At 40.9% G+C, this 17,330-nt stretch overlaps 1 protein-coding gene and 1 non-coding gene across 3 annotated transcripts in view; both read right to left on the bottom strand.

The window, feature by feature from the left end:
• Positions 1–17,330, bottom strand: part of Ankrd44 (ankyrin repeat domain 44) — a 297,185-nt gene that overhangs the window by 178,936 nt on the left and 100,919 nt on the right. For both annotated transcript variants that reach the window (XM_042688237.1, XM_042688238.1), the window contains exon 2: positions 2,236–2,319. In XM_042688237.1, the coding sequence (XP_042544171.1) occupies positions 2,236–2,319 (84 nt within the window). The remainder of the gene's footprint in view (positions 1–2,235; positions 2,320–17,330) is intronic.
• Positions 8,502–8,608, bottom strand: LOC122115072. The gene has a single exon (XR_006148689.1). It is a non-coding gene; the product is annotated as a U6 spliceosomal RNA (small nuclear RNA).

Here is a 17,330-nt window from a genome sequence, read left to right as displayed (position 1 = left end):
AAAGCACAGAAACAGGGAGACAAAGGGTGAACCAATTCAACAGTGATACTCACTAGTGTTGGAAATGAACTATACAACTTGGGGGAAGGAGAGAAGGGAGAGGAAAAACTAGGAGAGAGTAGGGAAGGGTTGGCACTGTTCAAAAGGAAATGTACTCTTTACCTGACTGATGTAACTGTAATTCCTCTCTATATCACCGTTACAATAAAATTAAATTTTATAAAAAGAATCAATAGTATGTACTCCACATAATTATTTGTTCAACCTAGATCGTGGAAATGATTAAAAGGGTAAATTATTCACTAACACTTTTTGCCTTTGTTTAGTGCAGGTTTGTTTGTTTGGAAAGCTTCCAGATTCTATGGTTCTTTCATCTTTTGGTGGGACAAACCCTTTAAAGAATCTGATGAAATACCTTGAGCCTTTTCATAGAAAAACATATAAGGTGAACACGTGCATGCATCTATTACACACAGTTCAAGGGCCTGTAGTTGCCTTGTTCAACCACTCATCCAGGTTGATGGACCACCCCCCCACAGCAGGAAGTAGAACACTGCTTCGATAAAAGCCAGAAAGTAAACATTTGGGACTTCATAGGCCACAACAGAGGCTCTTTTCTCCACTATTTCAGTTCAACTGCTACAGTGCAAAATCATGTAACATGTAAATGACAGGCATGGCTGTGTCCCACAAAACTTAGAGTCACGGGTATCTAAATTTCATATTCACATCACATCACAAACTATTATTTTTCTCTTATATTTTTGGAGTTTTTTTATTGTTATTATAAAGGTGATGTGCAACTGGGTGACAGTTATGTAAGTCAGGTAATGAGTACATTTCTTTTTGGAAAATGTCACCCCTTCCCTCACTCTCCCAGTTTTTCCCCCTTGTCCCCACGCACAAGTTGTATAATTCATTTTTAACATAGAGTCTAGTGAGTGCCACTATTGCATTTGTCCATGCTTTGTCCCTCCATTTCTGTCCCCCTCTTAACCCTCCCAAAGACAGATAAATGAATAAACAAGACAAAAAGGAAAGAAAAAACAAAAACTGCAACAAAGAAGAAAACCTCTTGTGTCCATTTCCTGGAGTTTATTTCAATAAATATTATTTTATATGATCAAACGCACATAGCTATTTCACCTTTGTGTTCCTCTCCTAAGAGTAGCCTCTTTGGTTTCACTGTGTGTGAGTGCCCAGAGTCCTGTGTAATTTCTCACATCCCAGTGTATTTTAGCTTCCACATATCTCTTGTCTTTTCTTTCATATTAAAAAAAAAAAAAAAAAGCTGGGCACCGTGTTATACACCTGCAATCCCAGCATTTCGATGACTGAAGCAAGAGGATTATGAGTTCAAGACCAGCCTAAGCTCCATAGCAAAACCCTGTCTTAAAAAGCTGAAAACATAAAATCTATAAGTAAATAGATAAAACCCAACATAGCTGGCAGCCCATAAGCAAGCAGGTGATAGAACATAAATTTCTAATCCATGTTGTAGAACCTAGGTTCCTTACCCTGGAAAAGAAAGGCAATGCAGTTTTACTTTCACTGGGACTGTTCACTGAGGTTTAGCACTCTTTCCTCTAGTTATGAATGCATACTCCAAACCACAGCAGGAATCACATAAAGAAGTATGGCAGATATCCCCAAGTACTGATGCTGCTCTTTTTCTATCATGGTCATTAACATATCTTCTGCTATAACCTTTTCAAACGTGTTGATAAAATAAGAAATATATATTGCCAGGCGCTGATGGCTCACACCTGTAATCCTAGCTATCAGGAGGCTGAGATCTGAGGATCACGGTTCAAAGCCAGCCCAGGCAGGAAAATCTGTGAGACTCTTATCTCCAATTAACCACTAGAAAACCAGAAGCGGCGCTGTGGCTCAAGCGGTAGAGCGCTCGCCTTGGGCTGAAGAGCTGAGGGACAGCGCCCAAGCCTAGAGTTTAAGCCCCACGACTGATTAAAAAAAAAGAAATAGATATATAGATATATATAGATATATATTACTATATCTCAGATTTGATTTTTAACATTTGGCAATGTCGTTCAGTATAACTGGTTGCCTTTCTAACCCTCTGTATTTTATTGCATGGATTTACAAGCAGTATTTTAAGAGGTAGTCCAAAGCTTTCACTGTCTTCTGAAGGGTTCTACAGTATTGAAAAAGTTAAGCATCTGGTTTGCCCATGTGAAAAGGCCTGGGCAGCAAAGCCTCAGCACTGCTTACCAAGGCATTCACATCTTCGGTTTTATGGATGAGCATCCTTATCTCCTCTGGATCACCACTGAAGATTGCCTGAACCAGCGGTGGCTGCAACACAAAATGGGAATGAAAACCACATTAATACATTTGATCACATTCAGACCTGCAAACCAGGTACCAGTGGCTCACGCCTGTAATCCTGGCTACTAAGGAGACTGAGATTTGAGGATCACAGTTCAAAGCCAGCCCAGGGAGGAAAGTCTGTAAGAGTCTTATTTCTAATTAACCACCAAAAAGCCAGAAGTGGAGCTGTGGCTCAACTAGCTAGCCTTTAAAAAAAAATTTTTTTTTAAAAACTTCAGGGACAGCTCCCAGGCCCTGAGTTCAAGGCCTAAGACTGGTATGTTTGTGCATACACATACACACACACACACACACACACTCCAGATCTACAGTAAGGAGTTTAACAATTATCAATGGACAAATAAAATAAGTCATATAACCTAGTTATATCTGGTGAGGGGTTATTAACATGTAACAGATTACATCCATTGCTGACTTAAGTGGGGTGACAGCAGGTTAAGGAGCAAGGAGCAAGAGGCCACTTCTGACTTGTTACTGAACCCATTTATATTACAGAGACCTCATAGCAGAAGGATCTATAAAGGAAAACACAGCTGGAAGAGCAACACACTGTTCTGGGGCAGGAGGAGAGGGTCACAGCGCAGGTGTGCAATGTCTGTAAAAGGGTATTCCAGGCAGAGGGAGTGGAGGATGCAAAGGTGTGGCTATGCCAAGAAGCTGCTGTGTTAGACCCAATCATCAAATCTGGTGACTGGAGTGTGGGGTGAAAAGGGGCAGGTAGTGGGCATGAAGACTGAAGTGGGACTCCCCGCACCTGGTAAAGGAGCCTGTTCACAGTCAGCTCCACTATATCCTGCCACAGTGAGCCCATTTCCCCATGTATAGTCTGGGGTGAGCAGCCCCCTACAGGACTGCTAGGATCAAGTAAGATAGTTCAGAAAACTTCTGTGAGCATACAACCTTACACAAATGTTCAACATGTTGAAGTTTCCCAAACTTCAAAATCCTTACACACACATACACACACACACACACACACACACACACACCTACTTACAACTTTTGGGCACATGTAAGTCCTAGTGAGCCACTTAGGTAATGGCAGCTGCCCAAATTTGTTTCACCACAAAAATCACCAAGATGTTTATCAAACTAATTTTACCAGAGTATTGGTGGCTCACATCTATAATCCTAGCTACTCAGGAAGCTGAGATCTGAGGATCGAAGTACAAAACCAACTGGGCAGAAATATCTATGAAACTCTTTTCTCCATTTAACCAGCAAAAGCTGGAGTGGAGCTAAGGCTCGAGTGGGAGAGTGCCAGTCTTCAGCAAAAAAGCCAAGTGAGAGTATAAAGCCCTGAGTTCAAGCTCCAGTGCGGACATGCTCAAACATACACACACATAAACACAAACAGAACAGATAAGTAGGTAGGTAGGTAGCTAAGTAGATAGATAGATAGATAGATAGATAGATAGATAGATAGATAGATAGATAGATAGATGATAGATAGATAATTCCCAGATAACTTTCCTAAGAATATTGATTTATAGCACATCTGAATTGGGGATTTCCAATAAATTACCACTTAATTCTTAGGAAAACATGGCAAACATCAGCCTAAGATGTTATCATCATCTATTTGATTTCTCCCTGTGCTATGTACTTGGGAATCTTAAGTATTCATTTTTCCCTGAAAAATCTTACTTTTCCTTCTTACTTTCTTGATGTGTTAATTATGGGTTTGGATAATGTGTATTGTTAGTTTGGGGGACCAATATCAATATTCTCAGTAAGGTGTAACCACAATTTCTTGAGGAAACACTATGTAAAACATGTTAAATTGCAGATGAATATTACAACATGCTCAAAATTTGTCCATTGCGCCCTATCATACAAGGTTTCAGCAAATGGACAAACATACATATTTTTCCCTTATGCTCTAAGTTGCACTCTGTGCCAAGGTCTAGTGCCAACAGCTAAGTAGCAAGAAAGGTGTCTTGAATAAAACAAAAAGAAAAGTTTCTCATGGTTCAGTCTTAACTGGTTGCTCTTCTATTGGTTCAGTCTGAGCTGGTTTTACTGTCTTCTATTGGTTCTGTCTGAGCTGGTTACTCTGTTTTCTGTTAGCTCAGTCTTAGCTGGTTATTCTGTCTCAATACAGGACCATCTTTTCACATTCTTGTTAACTGCCTCCTAACCCAGTCTCCAGGTCAACTGTGTTTATCTTTCCATAATCCTGCCTTTGTGCCCATGGCCAAGCACCCGTGTATGCATTTCTGCCTTGTTAAAGAGAAAAAAAAAATTTAATGCCAATAGCCATAGGATGACATGTAGAGGCAGAGTCTGGCAGGCTTTTAGTATTAAATCAACAGAGATCAATCAACGAAAAGTTGAGAAGTAAAGGTTCCAAGGCACAAGCCCAGCCCTGGCGTGCATGCACCACCAGTTAGTCACTTGGAGGGAACACAGCAAGATGTACAAAGCCTCTCCCTCCTGAGCGAAAGGAATGTGGAGAGATCCTCTGTAACATTCATCAGGTCCTCCTGCTTCTCAAGGAAGGCAAGCCTCCAATCTGGCTGGAATGTTCCCAAGGAGAGCTACCCTGCTGCAGCTGCCAGGGAAGGATGCCAGCGCAGTCCCTGAGCAAGAAGAGAGGTGCACGGAGCTTCTCATCCCCTTGAGACCATCTCTGCTCAAAGCAGTTTTGTTAGCTCGCTGTCAACATGCGAACCGACAGTGAGCTGCTGTTCTTTCTGCAGTGCGGTGGCCGCAGCACGCGCTCACATACCCACCAGGGCATGTGAACGCATTGCACAAATACATGTCTACGTGTGTGCACACGAGGAGATGTGTGGGGACTCAGCTACACCCCTCCCCGTGAAAGCATAGAAAGGCATGAGTCCAGTGTGCCATTTGTGGACAACACACCACCACCATCCTCACACTTGGGAAGCAAGCAGCATGAAACTCTGAACCAGACCTTCACAGATAACACTTTGCTGAACCAAAAGTTGTGTGCTTGCACGGACACAATTCTTGGACTACATTACCAAGACTCTGGAGAACGTTGTGATTTGATTGATTGGTTGGTTGGTTGGTTGATTGGCTGAGTGACTGATTGCACTAGAGTTTGAACTCAGGCCATTGTACTTGTAAAGCAAGTGCTCTATCACTTGAGCCATACAACAGTTCAGTTTTGTTTTCTTTTATTTTGTTAATATTATGAATTGTTCGTTTCTCCCTCCACTTCACAAGTAAGATATGACCAGAGAGCACTTTGGCATTCCCTTTGTCAGGATTTTCATCCAGTCTTGCTGCTTTCTTTTGTTCCCCAGGTAACCTGAGATAAATACTTGGAAAAACGATATAGCTATCTGTCTCCATTACATTATCTTTAAAAAGGGAGCTAGTCTATATCTCTAAAAAGGGAAGATAGCTAAAAAAAAAAAAAAAAAAGGGAGATAGTCTAATTATATTTGTTCACAAGTGTCAAGAACTTGTATTCTATTATCCATGAATCTGGCAACCATTAGAACTTTTGCCACTTTCTCTTTAACCTTGATAAATCTTTTTTTTTTTTATTGTGAGAATACTGTGCAGAGGAGTTACAATTACATGGGCAAGATAACAAGTACATTTCTTATCAAGCATTGTTGCCTCCTCTTTGTTTCCTTTTCCCATCCCTTCCCATACTCCTCCCCTCCCCCAACCCGATCCTCCCTCCATCCTCCACCAAAGTTGTAAAATTCGTTTTTCGACATAACGACTTGTACATCTCATTGTTGCAATGGGTCCACCTGTATCCCTAGTTAGGGACATATAAAGCAACATAGAAATCATCTTATAAGTATGTTAGAAACAATTGCATGAAAGAAAAAAAAAACATTTGAATACTTGTCTTGGGGTTCATTCCCCTAACATCAACTTATCTGACCTTTTCTGCTTGACTCAGACATATACTAGTTATTGCAAATAAGGGAAACCATGGGACCTATGTTTCTTTGGGCCTGGCTTACTTCACTTAATATAATTTTTTTCCAAGTCTTTCCATTTCGTAACAAATGGGGCAATGTCATTCTTTCTGATGGAGGCATAGAATTCCATTGGGGATATATACCACATTTTCTTGATCCATTCATCTACTGAGGGGCATCTGGGTTGGTTCCATATCTTAGCTACGTTAAATAATGCTGCAATAAACATAGTTGTGCTGGTAGCTTTAGTGTGGTCTTGTTTGTGATCATTTGGGTAAATGCCCAAAAGTGGGATTGCTGGGTCATAGGGGAGCTCTATGTGGAGTCTTTTGAGGAACCTCCATACTGCTTTCCAAAGTGGTTGAACAAGTTTACATTCCCACCAACAATGCATAAGGTTCCCTTCTGTCCATATCCCCTCCAGCATCTGTTGTTATTAGAGTTCTTGATTATAGCCATTCTAATTGATAAATCTTTTTTTTTTTTTTTTTTATTTGTACATGGGTTTTTTTTTTGTTTTGTTTTGTTTTTTTTTTTTGTCGGTCATGGGGCTTGAACTCTGGTCTAATTGATAAATCTTAAAAGCAAAGCCTGACTTGGTATTCATGGGTAGAGTACTACCCCTTATCTATGGTTTGCTGTTCATGGATTTTGGTCAATTGCAATGGACTATAGCCCAGAAATATTAAACAGCAAAATTCCAGAATAAATAATTCAGGAGGTTTAAATTATGCACTGGTATACCTGGGATGTCATCCTCCTACTGTCCAATATATACTTAATGTACATGTGACCTGTTTGTTAGTCGCTCAGCAGACGTCTCTGTAACCAGATGCACTGGCATTGCAGCGCCCACATTCAACTGTCCTTCACTTATAATGGCCCCAAGTCACAAAAGTAGTGTAGTGTAGCTGGAGGGTTTTTTTGTATTTTTTTTTTGTTTTTGTTTGTTTTGCCAGTCCGGGGGCTTGAACTCTGGGCCTGGTCTCTGTCCCTGAGCTTCTTTTGCTCAAGGCTAGTGCTCAACCACTTGGGCCACAGTGCTACTTCCAGCTTTTTCTGAGTAGTTTATTGGTAGTAAGAGTCTCATGGACTTTCCTACCCTGGCTGGCTTCAAACCATGATCCTCAGATCTCAGCCTCCTGAGTAGCTAGGATTATAGGCATGAGCTACAAGCTCCTGGCTATGCTGGAAACTTTACTATATCATTATAATAATGTATTTTACTATCTGTTGCTATAGTTAATCTCTTACTGTGCCTAATTTTTATTAAATTTTATTATAAATGACTACCTATGCTTATGATTTTAAAAAGTGTAATGGATACAGAGTTTGATACTGGGCTGGGAAAGTGGCTCAGTGGTAGAGCGTTTGCCTTGCATGCCTGAGGCCCTGGGTTCGATTCCTCAGCACCACATAAGCAAAAAGAAAAAAGCCGGAAGTGGCGCCGTGGCTCAAGTGGTAGAGCGCTAGCCTTGAGCTGAAGCGCCCAGGCCCAGAGTTCAGGCCCCACGACCGGACCCAACAACAACAACAAAAAAAAAAAAAAACAACAGAGTTTGATACTATGCATGGTTTACTATGCACCATTGTGGGCTTTAGATTCTATTCCCTGTAGACAATCAGGTACTGCTGTATTTCTTTTTGAAGTTTACACATTTCAGCACTAGTATATATGATATGGGGGAGTGTTGTATGTAATTGTAGTAGAATGAAAATTCAGTAAATGAGGGGGTCTAAATTGTAAAAAATGAAGTAGCAGGAAAAAGAAGGGAGAAGCTTAAGAGAGGCACTATACTTTTTAAGTATATTAATTGGTTTTAGTTACAGCATGCTTAGCAGCTGTAGACCAGTACTGACTGTCATGTGCTGTGAATGTTGGCACTGATTTTTGAGTAGACTCAGAAGGCAGAAGAGTATTTCCTGGGACTAATTTACCCGTGGCACAAGTGGGATGTATTTGAACGAACTTGTCTTCCAGTATCACCAACCACTAGCCTTTCCATCTTTCCCAGGCATGTGGACAGCAACACTGAGAAATTGTTATCTGCCAACCTGATGACACTTGACCTTTCAAAGAAGTGCAGAGCAGAAAGGCTCCTTGTATTTGATAGCCATTAGAAATTTTGTAGCAACTCCACCAAGACTGGGAAACAAAATCTTATCAGCAGAAATTCATTTCTCTACCATCTTCCTTGCTAGCCCATGCAATGTATTTTTTTTTCTGTTTTAAATAGGGAATGTGTCACTAATTTACATGTCATCCCTGCACAAGGTCCATGCCAATCTTCTCTGCATCGTTCCAATTTTAGTGTATGTGCTGCCAAAAAGATAACATCTTTTTCATTTTTATTCTCACTCATTGAGGGAAAAATGGAAATAGTCTTGATTTCAAAAAACAAGACACTAAATTGAATACTAGTGATGCATTGTTCTCAAACTCAGAAGTCGAGTTCCATTTCCACTAGGGGGAGCAAGATGGTAATTTGTTACCTGAGATATGTACCAGTAAAGGTAGTGGGAGGATGCATTTGATTCAAAATGTAAGAGGCCAAGCTTCCAAACATTTCTTAGTAGTAAGTAAACACACCATCTGTGAGGAAGGAAGGAGGAGAGGGAGGAAGGGAGAAGGGAAGGAGGAAGGGAGGGAGGGAGGGAGGGAGGGAGGGAAGGAGGGAGGGAGGGAGGGAAAAGAAAGAAAGAAAGAAAAAGAAAGAAGGAAGGAAGGAAGGAAGGAAGGAAGGATACCCAACCTTCCTATTGATTCCTGAGGGTCTAGGGTTTTAAGAAATAAGATCAAACCTATCTGAACCCATATCACAGGTCCTAAAGTATCATCTTCATAATTTGAAAAATACAATTCAATTATTCCTTCCAGCCCACTACAAAGTATGGTAGTGGTATCAGACACACTATCCATTTGGAAATAAATCCCACTACATGTTCTATATGTAGTGGGATTTATCGCATCTAGTTTGGATTACCTACTCCATCCTGCTATGGCTATCTTCCCAACCCTCATCCCTAGAAAACTCCCCTAACGAAACCATTCATTTGATTTGGGCTAAAACCACTGACTATGCACTCTACCTTCCCTTTGTCAGAGCTGCAGGTTCTTTACTGGGAAGGAGATTTTGAAAGCTAAGCAGAATAACAAGGGTTGTCAGTGAGCTCAAGAACTACAGTCAATGGCAACCCAGAGGCCTCCGGAAGATGCTCCAGTATTGCATTATACACTCTGCAATGTTGCTTGTCTTTTTCTAGTTCAATTGGGTCAAAATTGAAAATGAAAGCATCTTGTATTATAATTTTAAAAAAATGGATATTGGGAATCATTCAGTAGCCAAAAGGGAATCATGATTTTTCCCAAACAGCTGTCCATACTTGAGCAACTCTGAATACAGTGTCATTAAAGCCTGTTATTAGCAGCTCATCGCTGATGCGGCAATATCCTGACCATATGAAACCATCAGCCCAGATGAACAAGCCGAAACACTTCATTAGGAAACAACTGGTTTTTGTGGGCGGCAGCACTTGCATCTTTGCAAAAGGATAATAAAAAATGTATCCGAGTTACTAGGTTTAATGACCGATACTTTGTTAGCTCTGTTCATGTGGGTCCTGCTGTGTGATCCATTACAAGGATGTCATTAACTGCTTCCTGAATATAGATCACTCACGTGGGGAGAAGTGCATTCCATTGTAGGAAGATAATGACGATCATAAAACCAAAACCTTGTTCCCTTAAGTATCACTGTACAGAATACTGAGCCCTCAGTGTGACTAGGAAACTTGAGGGAATGCGTGGCATTGGGATAGATGAAAGTGCAGAAGAGCGACGGAAGAGGTAACAGCACTGGTCAAGAGGCATTGTGCACATAAATGTAACAGCACTGGTCAAGAGGCATTGTGCACATAAATGTAACAGCACTGGTCAAGAGGCATTGTGCACATAAATGTAACAGCACTGGTCAAGAGGCATTGTGCACATAAATGAATGTGTTGAACTGAAATCCCTTTGTAAAATTATTTAAAGAAAATTTTTAACAAACAATAGATCTTTGTAAACATTCTTTTAAATTAGAGAATGAGGCAGGGCTGCATATCTGAAAGTGTTTCTTACTCTGGTGTGGTGGTGTCTGCCTATAATCCAAGCACTGAATGAGGAGTTTGAGAATAGCCTGGAGTACTTTGCAAGGCTCTCTACCTATAAATAAGTAAGTAAATAAATAAGGAAGGAAAAAATGTTTCCTACAAGATATGCTGCATAATCAAAATTTTAAATAATTCCAATTATTTTCCTAATGCAGAAAAAGCATAAAATTCCAAGTAACAGTAACACACACTCTCTCCAAGTAGCTACTTGTTAACTGCAGGCTTAAACATGATGAAAATAAAACACATTTAATCAGAAAATGGGGGAAATTAATTTATTACCTAACCTCTTCCAAAATGAGAACAGCACCTATCATCAACCATACAATGGGCATAGGGGCCAACTGCCCGGTTTGAAGAACATCCACCCCCATTGTTGCTCCTTCCTTTTCTGAGGTTCTCCATAGCCCTTCTTTGCTCTTTTTTTTTTGTTTTGGTCGGTCATGGGGCTTGAACTCTGGGCCTGGGCGCTGTCCCTCAGCTCTTCAGCTCAAGGCGAGCGCTCTACCACTTGAGCTACAGTGCCACTTCCGGTTTTTCTGGTGGTTTATTGGAGATAGGAGTCTCACGGTCTCTCCTGCCTGGGCTGGCTTTGAACCGTGATCCTCAGATCTCAGCCTCCTGAGTAGCTAGGATTACAGGCATGAGCCACCAGCGCCCGGCTCCTTCTTTGCTCTTTAATGTTACCCATTGGATCTAGTTTCATTGGAGGATAGCTAATCCAAGGGAAAATGAAGTCCAGGAAAGTCAACTTTACTACCAGTTACTCACAGGAGATAAGGCAAAAAGGAAATGATGAACTGATAGTATCAGTTCAGTTGAAATCTGGAGGCAATGGCCTATGTTCTCTGTATTTACCATAGTAAGGAGATCAATGCCATCATCTCTGGCTCATCTAGGATTAAATCCCCGTTACCGATTCCTCATTGATAAAATAGGGCTATCATAACCTTTTTTACAAGATATGCTAATTCGACTGCATAATATACACAATTTTGATAACATATACAATGGACCTTCAGAAGCCCAGTGAGTACTAAAGTAGAAATATTTTACTGACTTTGAGCTCAAACACCTTCAAAGACAAATATATTTATATCCATCCTACAAAGGGGATAAATAAAGATCTGGGAGGTTTTCCTTTTGAATTATAGAGCAAATCAGCCAGATTAGAATGATAATCCACTCAAACCATCTCTCAATTAGACAGTCCTTCTTATTGAGAGAGATGTCACCAAGAGGAGAAAGAGAAATCAAACTGAGCCTGACTTGGTCTTGCTACAATTGAGCAACCTTAAAAATGTCATACAGTTTTTCTGTAAGTCAGAAGTCTACTCTATGCAGACAGAAAATAGTCCACTTCCTGAACTGATACACCTCTGAGACTAATAAAAATGCACCATACGTCCACCACAGTTGCTTGGTGGGATTTGAGGCTTACTATGAAGATTATCATAAACATCTATAGTGACACCTTGATGATATCTTGGTAGTTATGGAAAAATGAATCCTGTTGGGAGCTGTGAGGGAGGCAAATGACTTACCTATCAATAACAGAGTTAACTCTACAATCTGACTCTCTAGACTGGTACTTTTTCTTAGTGCCATGTTTAATATAATATTACACAGTATAATGTCAAGCTTTCAATCTCAGTTTGAATATAGCCCCTAAGAAGAAATACTATATACCATATGACCTACTAAGGATAAAACTACCATATCTAGCATATAATGTCTACAATGTGTGTATATTTATAGTACATAGTAGTTATATATACATATATACTCTATAAAGGCTATACATAATGTTAATTAACATGAAATCACTTCTTGTGAACTGAATAATTTATAATTTTACAAAAATAACCAAAATAACAACAGGAAATAAAACCTTTAACAATTTCTCAAGGCCAGGCACTGGTGGTTCACACCTATAATCCTAGCTACTCAGGAGGCTGAGATCTGAGGATCGCGGTTCAAAGCCAGCCCAGGCAGGAGAGACTGTGAGACTCCTATCTCCAATAAACCACCAGAAAACCAGAAGTAGCGCTGTAGCTCAAGTGGTAGAGCGCTCGCCTTGAGCTAAAGAGCTGAGGGACAGCACCCAGGCCCAGAGTTCAAGCCCCACGACCGACCAAAAAAAAAAAGAAATTCTCAAAAGAGGAAGCTTGAAGAAATATTTATTATTGCTCTTTTTTGTTTCTCTTAATGATGCTGATAAATATCAATACAAACACAACCCAGTCTACATAAACTAACCTCTAGGGTTCATTTTGCTCCTGCTCAAATTAACAGAGAGAGAGAGAGAGAGAGAAATAGACAGATACTATATATACTACATAATATATATGCATATAGTTGTTATGTACATGTGTATGTTATTGATAATAGTTGTTTTCAGTGAAGTAACAACAAAACATCCTTAGCAAAAGTTAGAAAAAAGGGCTAAAGTCTTCAAAAGGGTGGGGGGGGGGGGGGCCCTCAGTGTGGGTTTGTGTTATCAGAACATAGAGAAGGTAGGTAGGAATTATGCTAAATCTTGAAGAATGAGACCATGGAGTGAGTCTGCGCTGTTGGAGAATAACAGAAGATGAGGTTGGAAGAGTAAATAGCTAGCCTGGAGAAGGCCATGCGGGCACACAGAGATTTAACCTGATCTTGTGGAGAAACAGGAACTGGGGTCTTGAGCAAGAGAAAGGAATGGAGCTTTCACGAGTATGTAATCAGCCACAAGTGCACACTGAGCACTGGACATGGACAGACTGGAGGTAGAGGCCCAGCTAAAACACAGATGCTGCAATCCAACTTCCTGGTCTTTCTTCTCACAGGCTCCTCAGTACAACTTAGAGGGGCACATTGGAAGCCCCAGATACTGTTTTCAGCTCTTTGATGCTGGCTATATTCCTGGAGGCATGTTTGCCTCTGTGTCTTGGCTACTTTCCTTTCCTTTTTTTCTGTACAGCCCCAATTGCCTGCCCTTGGGACACTAATGTTTCCAGGTGAAATGGAGGTTACTTCCTTTCGTTCTGGAGTGCTTCCATTTTCTCCCCCACAGAAACTCTGCAGATGTAAGTTCTGTTTGTCAGACTTGTCACTCGATCACTGAGCTAAAGTCATAACATTTCAAAAATAGGCCACATTCAGAAAGAGAAAAGCAAAGTACAACAAGGCAGACACACTTTGCCAAGTGCCATATTTTACAGGGAACTGTTGCCAACAACGCACATCCTTCTTTTACTCCGTTGAATTTCAAACGGCTTGAGATAAAATCTAAACTTTAGATTAGTTAGCAAGACTGTTGAGGAGTTGCCCTTAAAGAAAGCTAGTTTAAACAGTTGCAAAATGAATATTCGACTTAGTTTGTGTAGACTGTGTTGTGTTTGTATTGATATTAACCAACATCATCAAGAGAAACAAAGAGCAATGATAAATATTTCTTCAAGCTTCCTTTCTCGAGAAATTGTTAAGGGCTTTATTTCCTGTTGTTATTTTGATTATGTTTTTGTACAACTAAAAATTATTCGGTTCATGAGCAGTGATTTCATGTTAATCAGCATGAGCCATTCTATTGGGGCTAAAAAAAAAATCCATACAGCCAGATTTGTAGTCGCATTCAGTATAATTTCTTTGTTCAGATACAAAAAGTTTTCAGTTGAAGGATGCAAAACATATACTTGTATTTTTTACTAATATATATTTGTATGTATATTTTATTAATACCTAATACATGCATCTCTTATCATAAAAAGGTCAATTTAGAAAAAAACATCTTTTTGAATAGCAAAAAATGACCTAATTTTCTTATGATCTCCGTAAATATAATTTTGACAACCTTAGAATTTGGAAGTTTATAAATAAGGCAATCCATGTCCTTTATGAATAATACCAACATGAAGAATTAAAGGATATTTGTTATAAAGGAGGAAATCTCTCTATATTTGAGGGAACACCATTAATAATGAGATGGATTGATTAACATAAGTCATTCATGATTTGAGCAAACTCTAAACTGAGTTTGTCCGAAGTTTGGTATATCTTAGACTCTTTAAGAACACTAGAATTTTCCAGATGCCAGTAGCTATGGCTGTACCCCAGCTATATAGACATCTGAGCACTACGGTTTAAAACCAGCCTAGGCAGGAAAGTCCATGAGACTCTTATTTCCAATTTACCAGCAAAAACCTAGAAGTAGAGCTGTGGCACAAGTCATAGAGCACTAGTCTTGAACTGAAAAAGCTAAGAGCCAGCACTCAAACCCTAAGATCAAGGCCTAGTTCCAGAAGAAAAAAAAGTAGGCCATTTTTACATAACTAATCTTTCCAAAGTTTATGACAATTTTCCTTCAAGTCCTTTCCTCCCTTTCTGTAGATTTTTTTCTTTGGCTTCCAAAGAAATTCTTTGGAAAAGGCATGAGCAGCTAGACTCTTGCTGTGTCACCACAATGGGGAATGAGGGGCATGGACAAAATCGAGTCTTTTTCTTCGCTGTTCCAACCACTCTCCACTGTGGCAGTATCCAGGACCTGGATGAAGGAAGGTCCCTGCTGCCCATACCTACCAGGAAGAGTCACACAGAATAACACAGTGTACTATTCTGAAAAGCATCCTCAACTTCTCCACCCAAAATCATAGCCAGGTCATCTGGTGACAGAGGCCAAAAAAGAAATGATAAGGCACAGGAAGAAAGGAGCCTATGAGACTGAAAAACATTTGATAATACTGAATGGAAAAATCTTATCAAAAAGAGCAGTTATATCATATTTCCTTGCAGAGACACTGACCCAGTTCACATTTCCTTTTCCCCCTGTATACTACCAACCTGACAAAAGATGAAAGACACATTCTCTAAAAACTCATCTAATATAGTTTAGATAATCATATTCAATTCAATAAAGCACACTGATTTTCTTAAGCAGAGGAAATTTACCAAGTTGAGCCAGGCAGTGGTGGCTCACACCTAGCTACTCAGGAGACTGAGATCTGAGGATCAAGGTTCAAAGCCAGCCCAGACAACTAAGTCCATGAGACTCTCATCCCAAATGAACTACTCAGAAAAGGCCAAAAGTGGCGCTGTGGCTCAAGTGGTAGAGCACTAGCCTTGAGCACTAGCCTTGAGAAGAAGCTCAGGGACAGAACCTTGGCCCTGAGTTCAAACCCCAGGACCAGAAAAAAGAAAGGGAGGGAGGGAGAGAGGGGAAAGGAAGGAAGGAGGTAGGGAGGGAGGGAAGGGAAGAAGGGAGGAAGGAATTTATCAAGGTGAACAGGAAGTGTACACGTACATATAGCTTGGGTTTAAGGCAATGACTGCATAAGAAGAAAGGAGGGAAAATACATGTGGCCCCCTGAAAGATGGGACCTTTGAAACAAATGCCAAAGGTTGAAGAGGACTGAAACAGAAATGGGCGGGTAGGAGGGGAGGGACTGCCCCTGCAGATTATGAAGATGCTGAAAGACTAGTAATGTACAAGGACAGTTTTGCCCAAGTTGGGACACGAGACATACAAGGGAAGCTAAGAAGTAGACACAGATCAAATCACAGAAGGCCTTGAGTGTTAGGCCAATCAATTTACTCTCTCTTCTGTAGAACTAGGGAGCCATGCGTGATTTTTGAGCGGGGGAGTGGCTTCAGGGTTGTGATCTCAGGGGATCATTCTGGAAATGGCCTGTGTGATGAACTAGAAGACTGGAATGGCCTAACAAGTTAGAAGACTGTGGATAAGCGGTCCTGGGAACAGTATATCCTCCAACTGTTCAAGGAAGCAGCTCTCTGAAGGTCAACACAAGGATGCCAAGGTTAAATACTCCATCCCCACCACCAAAGGACCAGGGCTCATCCCGCCAGGTGCACCAGCCTTTGCTGAGTCCTGCTAGATGATGCTCTCTGAGCAGATCAGCAGGGGAGCACTAGAACTTCTGTAAAGTGATTCTTGTCACTTCTTCACTTGTGCAAACCCCTCCACGGGCTTCTCATGTTCTGCCAGGCTCTGAGATGAGAAGCTCCTGGGATACAGAAATAAGGCCAGCTCTAATCTGCATGACCTGCCACTTCCCTACCACAGAAACCAGGCTGCGGGGCTGTGTGTCTGAATGGAAGCTTCCCAGTCCAGATGTGGGTAAGAAGAAAATGTAACTTCTTGTCTTGAGACACAGAAACCAAGCCAAACACATATGCCTAACCCAAGTACAAAGCTATCTGTGTTTCTGTATCTGTATTCTCTAACTCGAAATTTCAATCAGAGGATAAAACTCTCTTTTTTCAGTTATGTAAAGTTGAAAAGCAGGAAGAGTGATGGGAAAGGGACTTTCAAATGCATCCAAACCCCTGTGCAGTTCTCTTTGTCCTGTCTCAGCAGTTTTCTGTGAAAACAAAGCAAAGTCGGGAGGCTAAGGCAGGAAGGTTGTGAGCTCAAGGCCAGCCTTGAGGAGGGAGAAGGAGGAGAAGGAGAGAGGGAGAAGAGGAGGCGAGAGAGAAGAAGATGATGAAGGGAGGGAGAGAGGGAGAAGAGGAAGGGGAAGAAGAGGAAGAGAGAGAGAACTAGACAGGAAAAGCGTAATAACCCTTTCCATCAACAATGTGAAAGGCTATCATGTGTCTGTCCTTCAACATCTTTCCACATGTTCCTATAGTACATAAAAAGATACAGAAGTCAGGCGCCAGTAGCTCTTGCCTATAGTCCTAACTACTCAGGAGCCTGAGATCTTAAGATCACAGCTTGAAGCCAGCCTGGGTCAGGAAATTCTGTGAGATCCTCATTTCTAATTAATCACCAAAAAAGCTGGAAGTGGAGCTATGGCTCAAGTGACAGAGCACTAGCCTAGAGCACAAAAGTACAGGGACAGTGCCTGGTCCTGAGTTCAAGCCCCAGGATTGGCAGGCACATACACACACAGACAGACACACACA

Source organism: Dipodomys spectabilis, unplaced genomic scaffold, assembly GCF_019054845.1.
Source record: "Dipodomys spectabilis isolate Male_0828 unplaced genomic scaffold, ASM1905484v1 ptg000115l, whole genome shotgun sequence".
Lineage (NCBI taxonomy): Eukaryota > Metazoa > Chordata > Mammalia > Rodentia > Heteromyidae > Dipodomys > Dipodomys spectabilis.
This window is presented reverse-complemented; position numbering and strand designations above follow the sequence as displayed.